This window comes from Cibotium barometz, chromosome 5 (genome assembly GCF_041138505.1).
Source record: "Cibotium barometz isolate CiBa-2024 chromosome 5, ASM4113850v1, whole genome shotgun sequence".
NCBI lineage: Eukaryota > Viridiplantae > Streptophyta > Polypodiopsida > Cyatheales > Cibotiaceae > Cibotium > Cibotium barometz.
The window spans coordinates 42,628,096-42,640,994 of NC_141050.1; the positions used below are offsets into that span (position 1 = coordinate 42,628,096).

Genomic DNA, 12,899 nt, shown 5'->3' on the forward strand with positions numbered 1-12,899 from the left:
GAACTCAAATATTATAAAATTGGTGTGCGTGCATGATGCCTACATGTCCACTTTAATGCGTTGGCTCCAACCTTCATTAACAAGCTCTAGCCCAAGTGGAATCAATCCATGCTACCAAAGAGAAATTATTGGATTCAATCCCTAGATCTAAATCTCTTTAAAACAAAGAGGCTCTCTTTCAACCATTATTCCTCAAATGTGCCTAAGATCTGACCATTGAAAATTTATTTTACTGAGCCGATGTGTCCTATTTGTACCTTTAAGAAATTGAATTAGAATCATTTGTCCATTTGAAACATCCTCTCTTTAGTACTTAAGCATGCACAAAAGTTTCCCTTTGCACTAAAATATAATGCCAGAAAGTACTAATTAGGAATATTTGGAACCCATTAAAGTACCTTCATTTTTATTTGAATACATATTTGTGGTAGTTAGCCTAAATAATAAAAATCTGTCATTTAAAAAAAAAATATTTTTTAATAAGGTTCCCAAAAAAGACTTTGATAAAAAATATATATTGTTTATGAGGCTCCAAAAATTGATCTTTTTTTACAATATCATGCTCCTATAGCATATAGGTTCTATTGGATGTGTGTCTAGTCACTTATTTTCTTGATTCTTCATAGTAACTTTAGCACTATATTGCCATAGTTGAAGGGCTTGTTTCTCATTGTTGCCACATGAAGAGCATTGAGCTTCATTACAGTCCAAAAAATACTTCCCAGATAGTCCTTCAACATTAGGATGTGTGGCCACATAGCATACTGTTGCTGCACCCTATAGAATAAAATAATATTATAGAGTTCGTTAGATATTTCTCCATTTGTTCCACACAAATCAACAAGGTGTTAGTACATTGCATTACACAACATATTTTTAGCAACACACATTGAAATGAGAGAAAGAAATAACCTGAGGAATTGTTTTCATAAAAATGGATGCAACTCGCAAAATAGCATCTGCACATTCATCCCATATGTTTAGACCTCAATGTTTTGATACTCAAACAAGTACAAAAGATATCTTCATATACTTAAAACCATTGTAGGTGTATTGTGGTGCAAGAAGTGAAAAAAAAACATGTCTAGATATGAGCAAGTGGTATAATGCTACAAAGGTAAAAGCATGTATAGAAGTGTGGGAGGCCATGATGGGGAATAAGCAATTCTAAGAACTCACCTGTCACCATCCCTCCATGATCACGAATAATGTTTGTCTTTACAATGCCAGGGTGCAAAGAGTTTGCAGTTACATGAGCACCAACCTCCTACATAAAACTATGTTAGTGGGTCTCCAAGGAACTTTGGAAATTTCTTGGAGTTGATTAATAGCATGGTCAACTACTCACCTTTAGCCTTCTGGCAAGCTCTTTTGCATGAAGGATGTTAGCAAGTTTAGATTGTGCATAGTTTACGGACTCTATAAAGCTGCAATAATGAAAAAGTGGTCCAATAAGTAGATTGATTCAAATAGAAACTCAAACTTCTCATGGAAACCTTTTCAATAGAATAATGATAAGCCACATGTTTATGGGATGAGTCTAGGATTTTGCACCACTTATTTGAACTTTTCATATCATTGTCCTGTGTAATATATGCCCCATTTAAGCCAACACAAGAATTTTGAGATTCGCATCATCATGATGATGTTGGAAGTATGGCATTATTTTAATTGACTAATTTATTGGTTTGATATGGACTAGATAAAAGGATAGTGGGGAGCACTCAAAAGAGGCTTCCATAATTGCACTAAAAGTATTTATATATTCAAAACCATGTGTTATATGTAATATGCTTTTTTATCCCAATGCCTTTTAAGGATATGCTATTAGGATTGTCAGAAGGGAAAACAATCTTTAAGAAAATGTATAGCATGCCTTATGAATCTCACAAAGCCTAGTTTCCACTCATTGATGTGACAAGTTACGACTATACATAATGCAATGTAATATACTACATGAGAAAACTTACAGCTTAATCTTTTTTCTCAACATGGTCGTAGCTTGTGAGATCATCAAATAATGTATATCCTTTTTTAAAAAGACAGGTAACAAGCCCCCGTATTGGAATCTTGTGTTGAGAAGGTGGAATAATCCATCGGCACACACAAACAGCCCCCCCCCACCGTAAGCATCGAACCCGGCCCCATAAGAAAAATCCCAACAATTTATATGCTAGCCAAAATTGTACGTGTACATGTGAGCGGTGCATACGCACTTGTGAAGTGCTTGTGAAGGAGGTTGGAGCTCCCCTATTCCTTTGGTAGTACAAGTGCGCAAAGATTTTGAGAATCAATCAATTTAAGAAAGCCATAGTCAATGGTATGCGCCGCACGCACGGGCCCAAAAAAAAATTAAAGGTTTAAGAAAGGAATAGGGGTTTTACGATTAAAATACGTTAGAAGTACCTCGAAACCTTTTGGAAATATCGAAATCCTGTTGACGTAGTATAAATAATTGTGTGTAGGCAGTTAGGGCTACCTGTGCTTGTCGTTGAGCCTGTCGAAGGCTATGCCTCTGCTGCCTATCCACGAGTGTAGACAGGACGCCACGTTCACAATCCTGCCCTCCACTCTGCTCTCCTTGCCGCTCTCCACCATCCTATCCAGTAGCAGATTTGTCAGCAAAAAGTGACCTGCATCATCATTCCAACCGGATAATTACGCATCTCGACTCTAAACAAACGATCAATATCATAAACACCCCAGCTGACCTAAATGATTGGTCGCAAACCCCAGCTCAAAGCCATCCTCCGACTTTCTGAACGCTTTGCAGAACACGCCCGCATTATTGCTGCAGGAAAATAATTTAAATTACGGTATTAAGTGTAGGTTTTGATTAATCAAATGCATGATTTGATGGGTGCGGATTAAAGCTCACATTAAGATGTTTAAGGGCAGGTTAAGGCTGAGGAATTGCGCAGCGAAGCAACGTATAGATGAGAGGGAGCTGAGGTCCATCTTGAGAATGATAATGCGGGCGCCAGGGGTCTCCTTGTAGATGCGAGACTGCAGTGCTTGGGCCGCTTTCAGATTGCGAGCACCAATCACAACCCTCGCGCCCCTCTTGGCAAGCACCCTCGTCGCCTCAGCTCCAATCCCGGAAGTCGCCCCTGCACGTTGTTCATTAAACTCAGGTTAATCTACGTTGTTAATTGGACTGCGGTAAGTGCTTACAGTAAAGACTATTTTGCAATTTAATCCACGTTGTTAATTCAACCCACGTTGTTAATTGATGAAAATTATTCTGCAACAAAATCTACGTTGTTAATTGGACTAAGATTAGTGCTTACGCGTAAAGGCGACGTAGCGATTTAATCCAAGTTGTTTAATTATACTAAGATAAGATGCTTAGGGTTAAGACTATTTTGCAATTCAAATAGCATACGATAAATAGTAATTGGCGCAGTTCATGCATGGTATCAGAAGCTCACACATCAACTATTTAATGTATATGTTCAACCAATTACTAATAATATCTTAATGTTCTCTAACCTCGTAATTAATCAGAGAAGATTGCAGTTCATAAATAGTAATTGGCGCAGTTCATGCATGGTTATCAGAAGCTCACACATCAACCATTGGATACATATGTTCAACCAACTAAATAATCTCTTAACCTCGTAATTAGAGAAGATTATGTACACAAAAATTGTTGTCCGTCGCCAACCTGTAATAATGGCGGTGAGATGATACAAGCAAAGCCCGCACGTGACATCCTCAGCAGTAGACTTGGAACCATACCCACTCTGGCCTGAGAAGCCGAGCATGTAATCGATATACATGCCCATATATTAATTAAGGGGGCTGTTCTTCTATATTGTATGTCTAAAAAAACCAAACCACGTTGTGGTGTATATTGCTCGTGTATGACACAAATATGTATATAGTGTGGCATATCACTATTGCATGTGTTCCCAATTAACCATAAGGGCTTGTATCATGTGGTCTCCTCCTACAGTCCACCCGACAATGCTTTCATTCCTTGTCTCCTTGTCTGCCAATGTTAGATCACTGGTACTGTCGGCACTCCCCAACATGGAGCGTCTTTTCCATGGCTCTGAGTGGGTCACTCACGTTAATTATCATTGCTAAGTAGAATTAAGAGCACCTAAGGGAGCAAGACATTGCCCTAATTCCCTTTCATAATGGAGGGCAACACGTCCTCCATTACCCGTGCCAATATATCATCATACCACAACTTCCTAGACCCTCAAGGACCTTAATTTAGCTTGTCATCAACCATGGTTTCTAGGTCTCAAGTAACCTCCAAACAAAGGTGCATGCACATGCTCTTGACCACCTCACGAAGATAAAAAACTTCCACAAGGATTCACTTCTAACCTTAAGCGCCTTTCTTTAGGAGAAGGAGAGTGTGGCACACTTTTAGTTGACCCTTTCTACCCTATCCCCTACGACACAAGAAACGTCTAGTCTTGTCCCTAACTCCAACAAGATCTGCAATGGCCCATGTAGTTTGAGCTAAATGTTTCATGAACTTCACCATCTTTGCTAGTTAATATGTGGTGTAATTTTGGACAAAGATTCTCATCAACTTGCCACTCAATGGGATCAAACTTGGGTGGATAACTTAAGGTTGACCAAAATTTAACGTTTAAAATAATCGACTCTTTTTAAAAGACGTAATCAAATAGCCATCGTGCTAAAAATGGCCTATATATCATGCCTTGTTTTCAAAGCTTAAGTTACTCTTGATGGATTAATACATTTTTGTATTTACTATGACTAGAATAATATTCCCCCATCAATGTTATCTTTTCTTTCTTCTACACCATCTGCTTTTTCTTTAATTCAGAGACAATTGTCATGTCATATGACATCCCACTTGTGATGAAATTACATTGAAGGTTCTTTAAGATGCTCAATTTAGTTGTTACAAGATCCAATCAAAACATAGAGCCCATAAGGCCTTGAATATTTGTACATGCGATAGATAAAAAATATTAATTCTATTCAAACACATCTTTCATGAGAACAAGACCTTGAATTTTTAGCTACATTTTACGAACATACATTTTCTAGTCCAACCAACCTAAATTTCATACTCTAACAAGCCTTGAATTTTCTCTAACCTCCAATGTGTATGTAGTTTCATGACTTGTATAAAACTCTCAAGGGATATTTTCAGGAGACCTATTAATGAGTTCAAAATACAAGAGTTAGAAAGGAAGAAAATACATACATTGCATCTTATTATAATGAGTGTTCGATACATCATTCTAAGTTAACGTGGGGGCATGAATACACCAAGAGATGTTTGGAAATACTTGAAAAGAAGATATTAGTCGAAAGCACATGAATACACCAAGAGATGTATGGAAATACTTGAAAAGAAGATATGAGTCAATAAGCACATCTAGGATACTCCCTCTAAAAAAAATAAATCCAATTGGACTTGTTTATTATATCTGACATGCTAGATGAACTTTGTAAATTTGGAGTGTGATTGACGTGCTTGATGTTTATTACATTTTGAAATTGACAATCAACAAGTTGGACTAGTTTATTAAGTTCAAGTCAAGCTTGACTCAAATTTGTTGCTAGCTATACAAGATTAAACTTAAACAATGGAAACAACGTAAAGTCTTGTTGTAATTAATGAATGGTTTGATCTTTTTCTTTCTTTAAGAAAAAATCCATCAATTACACTACTACATGATAGCCTAATACCGGCGCTTATATCGACGTCATTAAACGGGGTCTAAAAAAGCCCCGTCATCGATATAAACCTCGGTATCTGTGTCGAAACCACGACGTCGATATTCGCGTCGAGCACTCATATCGGCGCGCATACCGACGCTCATACCGGCGCTCATACCAACGCACATACCGATGCTCATACCGGCGGATATATACCGACGCTTATACCGGTGGATATACCGGCGCTTATACCGATGCATATACCAACACGCATACCGGCAGATATACCGGCGCATATACCAACACGCATACCGACGGATATACCGACGACCATAGCAGTAATTTTTTTTGGACAGAATGGTGTTGCCAGGCTGCCTGCAGTCAGCAGGACTCAACAGCAGTAAACAGACAGCACCATTCTGTCCAAAATAGAGCACAAAAGACAACCGTGCTCGTTTTTTTATTTTTCAGATAAACAAGAAACGTTACTCATGAATATTTTGATCATAACACCATATTGGGGAATATGGGAATTTCCCATAAGTTTGGGACATGTGGTCAAATCTTTGGATTAATCATAACTTGAACACCGTTACTCCAAATTGAGCGCTCTATAGCTCACTAGATTCCATTTTCCAAGCGCTTTCCAACAATAGGTCACATGATATGGTTTTAAAAAACTTATAGGCATGTTATCCAGGTCCTACCTTTTTAGTATTCAAAAAATGGGAGTTGGGAAATTCCCAAACTCACGAATATAGTGTTTCATATACTAATAGTTTAGAGGACTTACATTATGGTAATGCCTTCCAATTGATGGTCTCTCCTTCTGCTTCAAGCATACTTCTCTTCTTACCTTCTAATAGTTTAGAGGACTTACATTATGGTAATGCCTCTCCCAATTGATGGTCTCTCCCTCTGCTTCAAGCATCTCAAATAAGGCCACAAGGCCATATTTGTGAGCGTACTTCTCTTCTCGCCTACTTGGTGGGCGATTCATGGCCAACTCCTACATAAACGATTAACAATTATAACTTTTAGAAATCCACATTTAGCCCACATACATACATTTAGATAAACAAAATTGCTACAAATACTTACGAATTCATGGCGCATGGTTTCATAACCACCACTCCCAAGATGAGAAGCCCCTACTGTTTGGAGTCTCGTCCTTGCCGCCTCTCTTTGTTGTTGAAACCTCTCTAGTGTCTCTGTGAGCTCCTGAGCTATGGCTTCCCACTCCCTGTCATCTAGCCAAACAAGTTTCTCTTTCCCCTCTCTAAATGCATCCCTTGCCTTTGACCTACGATGCCCCATCAAAATGCGAGCTGTATATTGTATCCACTCATTAGAGACGACATTCATAGGGTCAAATGGCTGTATATTGTATCCACTCATTAGAGACGACATTCATAGGGTCAGATGGCTGAAACTCCTGCTTTATCTTTGTATTTATGTAATTTTTCTTCTCCTTATCTTATTGATCCCATAAAGTCATAACAGAGTTGTGAAACTGTATAGTGCACAATTGTCGAATTCGTGTCTTCATTGCCTTCCATGCACTATTCATTATAGGTGCCCCATCCCTAATTGTGTATATCTTGTTGTTGTCATGGTCATGTGCACCCCAAGGAGTGGAAGGTGAACCCATGGGTGTGCTATCAACAGATGAGAGCGAAGGACGACGCTCACGTGGTGGTGGTGTCACAGCATCTGTGTGGCACTACCACCACAACAACCTCCCTCTGAAGACCTCCTACTACGTGAGCAACATATATGTAAAGAGGTGGTAGATCGAGCTGTAAGAGGAGTGGAAGGCTGTGTGGTATGAGGTGTGGGAACTGCTGTCGTACCTATAGGTGTGGGAGCTGCCGTTCGTGAAGCCAGATGGTGAGGCAGATGTCCCTGCTCCAGAACCCCAATAAGTCTGAGCCATGGCTCTTTGCTTTGGAGTCATGGACGAGAAAAAACCATATAACTGCTCGAGACTCATGCCCTGAGGTGTAGGGTTAAATAAGAAATCAGGACTGTAGTTGAGCGGTAGTGAGTCATCACCCGACGGTAAACATTAACAATAGTAAACAATGAAAGGACCATATGACAAACATTATCTTCCCTAAACAACAATGGTAAACCATATCACTTTGCATCTTCAATGTCATAAAATCATTACAAATACACTACTACATGTTAGCCTAATACCGAGGCTTGTACCGGCGCTATTTAACGGGGTCTAAAAAAGCCTCATCATCGGTATAAGCGTCGGTATAAGCGCCGGAACCACAGCGTCGGTATAAGTGTCGGGTAACAATACCGGCGCCTATACCGGTGTATATACCGACGCTCACCGGGGGTAATACCGACGCGTAAACCGGCGCCTATACCAGTTCATATACCGACGGATAAACCGGCGTCTATATCGGTTCATATACCGACGCATAAACCGGCGTCTATACCAATGCATATACCGACTCCGGTACCGGGGCATATACCGACGCTGTAGCAGAAATTTTTTTTTTGGGCAGAATAGTGCTGCCTGGCTGTTGCCTAGCTGCCTGCAATAAGCAGGATAAACAACAGCAAACAGACAGCACCATTCTGTCTACAATAGAGCACAAAAACAACCGTGCTCGTTTGCATATTTTCCTGATCGACAAACAAGAAATTAAATTAAACATTAATACTCAAGAATGTTTTGATCATATTTCATTAGTTTGAAGGTCATCTTACATCATGGTAATGCCTCCCAATTGACGGTCTCTCCTTCTTCTTCAAGCATCTCAAACAAGGCCACAAGGCCATGTTTGTGAGCGTACTTCTCCTCTCGCCTACTTGGTGGGCGATTCATGGCCAACTCCTGCACACACGATTAACAATTATAACTTTTAGAAATTAACATTTAGCCCACATACAACATTTAGCCCACATACATTTAGAATTCATGGCGCATGGTTTCGTAACCACCACTCCCGAGATGAGAAGCCCCTACTGTTTGGAGTCTTGCCCTTGCCGCCTCTCTTTGTTGTTGAAACCTGTCTGGTGTCTCGGTGAGCTCCTGAGCAATGGCTGCCCACTCCCTGTCATCTAGCCAAACAGGTTTCTCCTTCCCCTCTCTAAATGCGTCCCTCGCCTCTGACCTACGATGCCCCATCAAAATGCGAGCTGTATACTGTATCCACTCATTAGAGACGACATTCATAGGGTCAGATGGCTGGAACTCTTGCTTTATCTTTGTGTTTATATAATTTTTCTTCCCCTTGTCTTGCTGATCCCATTTAGTCATGACAGAGTCATGAAACTGTATAGTGCACAATTGTCGAATGCGTGTCTTCATTGCCTTCCCTGCACTATCCATTATTGGTGCCCCATCCCTAATTGTGTAAATCTTGCTGTTGTCATGGTCATGTGCACCCCAGGGAGTGGAAGGTGACCCTATGGGTGTGCTATCAACAGATGAGAGCGAAGGACGACGCTCACGTGGTGGTGGTGTCACAGCATCTGTGGCACTACCACCACAACAACCTCCCCCTGAAGACCTACTACGTGAGCGCCGTCTATGTGAAGAGGTGGTAGATCGAGCTGTAAGAGGAGTGGAAGGCTGTGTAGTATGAGGTGTGGGAGCTGCTGTCGTACCCACGGGTGTGGGAACTGGCGTCGGGAAGCCAGATGGTGAGGCAGATGTCCCTGCTCCAGAACCCCAATAACTCTGAGCCATGGCTCTCTGCTCTGGAGTCATGGACGAAAGAAAACCATATAACTGCTGGGGACTCATGCCCTGCGGTGTAGGATTAAATGAGAAATCTGGACTGTAGTCGTAGGGCGGTGAGTCACCCATGGCCTGTTGGACAAAAAACCATATGACAAACTTGTACGGAATGAAAATTACACGGTAAACAATGAATGAAAGAACCATAAGATAAACATTAACAATGATAAACAACATTGGTAAAACTATATCAACTTGCTCCTACAGTAGTGATTATGATGGTAAACATTAACAATGGTAAACAATGAATGGACCTTCAATGTCATAAAACCATTACAAATATGTCATAACTATTTGCATAATCATTAAGATACATCATTTTAAAAATCATTATCTATTCTATCATCCTCATTAAGATCAGTAGCCCCAAAGAGATCTATGTCTATGTACATTTCAGCATCCTCATCGTTAAAAGTCCCTTGATGAAGGATGTCTTCATCATCTATGTCTTCTTCCTCAACTTGTTTTTCAGCTTCCTTGGTTTGCACCTCTTCATTTGGATCTTGCTCTAGTTGCTCCTCTTCATTTGCTTGCTCCTCTTCATTGTTGATATCGGCTTGTTCTTGCTGCTCTCCATTACCCTGTGCATCCACATCACCTTGTTGTAGCTCAAATTCTTCAAAAATTTGCTTACTGCGGGGGGCGACTTGAACCACAAACAGCCAGCGTGGATCTTTTGGATCCGCTTTAAAGACAACCTGCTCACAATGCTCTGGGCGCACAAAAGTATCTTGCTGATCGGTCCATACCTTTGTGGAGTCCACTTGGATGAGGCCACTCTTGTCTCTACGTACAGTTGCATGTGGCCCATTCATGATTACCTTGAACCACTTCACATCAAAGATAAACAACTCAAAACTTCTGAAGCCAACCTTTAATATATCTTGAATGGTTCCAAAGTAATCAAGCATTCCAGTAATTGTGTTATCATCACTTGTACTTGCACGACTTTCTTGAACAAACTGTGCTGTGACACCACAATCAAAGGTTGCTCTTCTTTGGTCTATTCGTTCTACTCGAAAATGACGTCCATGTGACCAAAACGCCCCATATTTGTGATACTACAAATAGCACAAAAAGTTTGTTGATGGAGAATCAAACACAGAGACATGTAGAGAAAAAAATGAGAGACATGTAGAACTTAAACACTTACATGCCAATCGCATCCTTTTGTAAGCTCCTCCTCCTCCTCTGTTATAGGTAAACCAGCACGTTTGGCTTCTAAAATTGTAGCTTCTAGCCATCTACCTGTGGGAAAGTCCGGAAGAGCTTGCATACCTTCTGGATATGGGAGATTTCTTGTAGTGCGATTCCTTCTGAAACTTAAACGATCTTGTACTCGCTGTCGCTTGAGAGCTTCATATGTCTCAATCCACTTCTCCATTACATGAGAGTTCAAGATGCAAAATTTGTTGATTTTTTCTCTCAAAGTGTTATCCATCTTTCTCTTAATGCCTTGGCCTTGAGGTTCCTCACCAATGACTCGCCTGTTGGACTCTTGAGACCATAGTCGAGGTATCTCTGGATCTGAGGAACTTAAATATTCAGTGATGTAAACAAGGGACTCTTGTATCAGCCACCCTTCTGACATACTACCCTCTGGGCGAGCCATTTGGCGAACAAATCCCTTTAATGTCTTCATAAACCTCTCTAAAAAGAACATCCATCTTGAATGGACTGTTCCAGCAACTGCAACCTCATCTACAACATGAACTAGCAGATGCATCTGGATTGTTAATAAACTTGTAGGGAAAAACTTCTCTACCATGCAGACTGCCTCTATGGAGTTTAAACGCGCTGTCTCCAAAGTGTCTCTCTTTATCTCTTTTGAAGAAATCCAGCGCACCAATGTGCCAATCTTATAGATAGTAGCTCTAATGTCTTCAGTGAGGCAATCTTTTATTGCTATGGGTAGCACAAATTATAGAAACTTGTGCCAATCATGACTCTTGAGACCACTAAGATCATCATCCTTTGTAAATGCACTTTTCAAGCAATGCATACAACCTGTAGGAGTCCGAAACTCTGAAATTGTCCTCTTGACTTGTTGTTCCTCCATCTTGCTAAAAACCCATGGGGCTCTTGGAAGTAGCACCTTTCCATTGGGTCTAGTGCGAGCCCACAACTCTTGCATGCAACCAATCTCTTCCAAGTCATCCCTTTGGCCTTTAGTATCCTTTTTTCCTGTCATGGTCTTCCACAGAATGTCAGCTACATTCTTGAAAATATGCATCGGGTCAAGCAAATGGTTTATAAGGAGATCACCCCAATAGGGGAGTTGGTGAAAGATAGAGAGCCTCTTCATCCCAGGACATGCCAAGTTGCCACATTCCTCCCATTTGATCTTCCAATCGCTTGCCTTCAATGCACTTGGAGGAGGTCTTCCTAGATTACCATCCCGCAATTCATGATTTTCTAGAAGATACCTAACATGTCCTTGGTAGACATTCTTTCGTAATGCTTTTGAGTATCTTGAATCAAGTCGAGGACCACATACAGGACATGCATTGTAACCCGATATAGACAAACCTGAGCATTCTCCATAGCCAGGCCAATCATGCATTGTCCACATGAGAATACCTTGCACAGTTGTAAGTCTTTGGCCACTCTGCTGCTTTGACATGTCCTTCACTTCAATTCCGTTCCACAAGGTGCGTAACTCATCAATAAGTGGTGCCAAATATACATCCATGTTCTTCACCTTGTACTTTCCTGGAACTATTAATGAGAGCAACAGATGACCTTTCTTTATTGCTAACCATGGTGGAAGATTATAATTCACAAGGCAAACAGGCCATGTGCTCCATGAAGAGCTCCTTAAACCAAAAGGGTTTACACCATCCATTGCTAGGCCAAGACGGAGGTTTCTAGGTTCTTCCTTAAAAGCCGGCCATTTCTCTTCAATGTGTCTCCATGCGGGTGAGTCAGCAGGCACACGCATCACTTCATCTGTGGATCGAGTTGTGGCATGCCATGTCATCAAGCTTGCTATTGATTTGCACCTGAACATGCTTTTTATCCTTGGGATGATTGGAAAGTGCCTGAGAACCTTTACCGGGACAGCTTCCCCCTGAACATCTTCTCTATATCTGTTAGAGCCACAATGGGGACATTCTTGCAAATGCTCATATTCATGGCGGAAGAGGCAACAATCATTGCGACAAGCATGAATATTATTGTAATCCATGCCTATGGATTTCAATAACTTCTTCGCATCTGCACGAGATGGAGGCATCTCGTTGCCAGGGGGCAATATTTGATCTTTCAAAAGCCTGCAAGTATGGCAATAGCTGATCGTTACTATTAAGATTTTCTCAAATACAAGTTGATAATTTAACATTTCAACAGTAGGTGTAATCTCCAAAAAAAGACCTTACTTGAATAGTTCAGTGACACTTGTATTAGACCATCCAAAAATTGACTACAAATTTAGCATCGTAAGAGATGCACGCAATACAGATATGTTGGCACCATT

General features: G+C 40.7%; 1 protein-coding gene across 1 annotated transcript; it reads right to left on the bottom strand.

The window, feature by feature from the left end:
* Positions 1 to 531: 531 nt before the first annotated feature.
* On the bottom strand, positions 532 to 3,829 carry LOC147638522 (short-chain dehydrogenase TIC 32 B, chloroplastic-like). The gene is made up of 8 exons (XM_086795943.1): positions 3,668 to 3,829; positions 2,879 to 3,110; positions 2,712 to 2,791; positions 2,480 to 2,633; positions 1,349 to 1,427; positions 1,180 to 1,267; positions 913 to 959; positions 532 to 777 (listed from the first exon to the last, which is right to left on the bottom strand). The coding sequence occupies exons 1-8, from the start codon at positions 3,786 to 3,788 to the stop codon at positions 601 to 603; spliced, it is 978 nt and encodes a 325-aa protein (XP_086652069.1). The 5' UTR covers positions 3,789 to 3,829; the 3' UTR covers positions 532 to 600.
* Between the last annotated feature and the right edge of the window lie 9,070 nt (positions 3,830 to 12,899).

What these genes read in the sequence shown, in the direction of transcription:
- LOC147638522 (XM_086795943.1), bottom strand. Translation starts at nt 3,788, where the DNA reads ATGGGCATGTATATCGATTACATGCTCGGCTTCTCAGGCCAGAGTGGG. An exon ending in TCTCACCGCCATTATTACAG is followed by an intron (nt 3,111 to 3,667) that starts GTTGGCGACGGA and finishes AACAACGTGCAG; the next exon opens with GGGCGACTTCCGGGATTGGA. An exon ending in AGCTTGCCAGAAGGCTAAAG is followed by an intron (nt 1,268 to 1,348) that starts GTGAGTAGTTGA and finishes AGTTTTATGTAG; the next exon opens with GAGGTTGGTGCTCATGTAAC.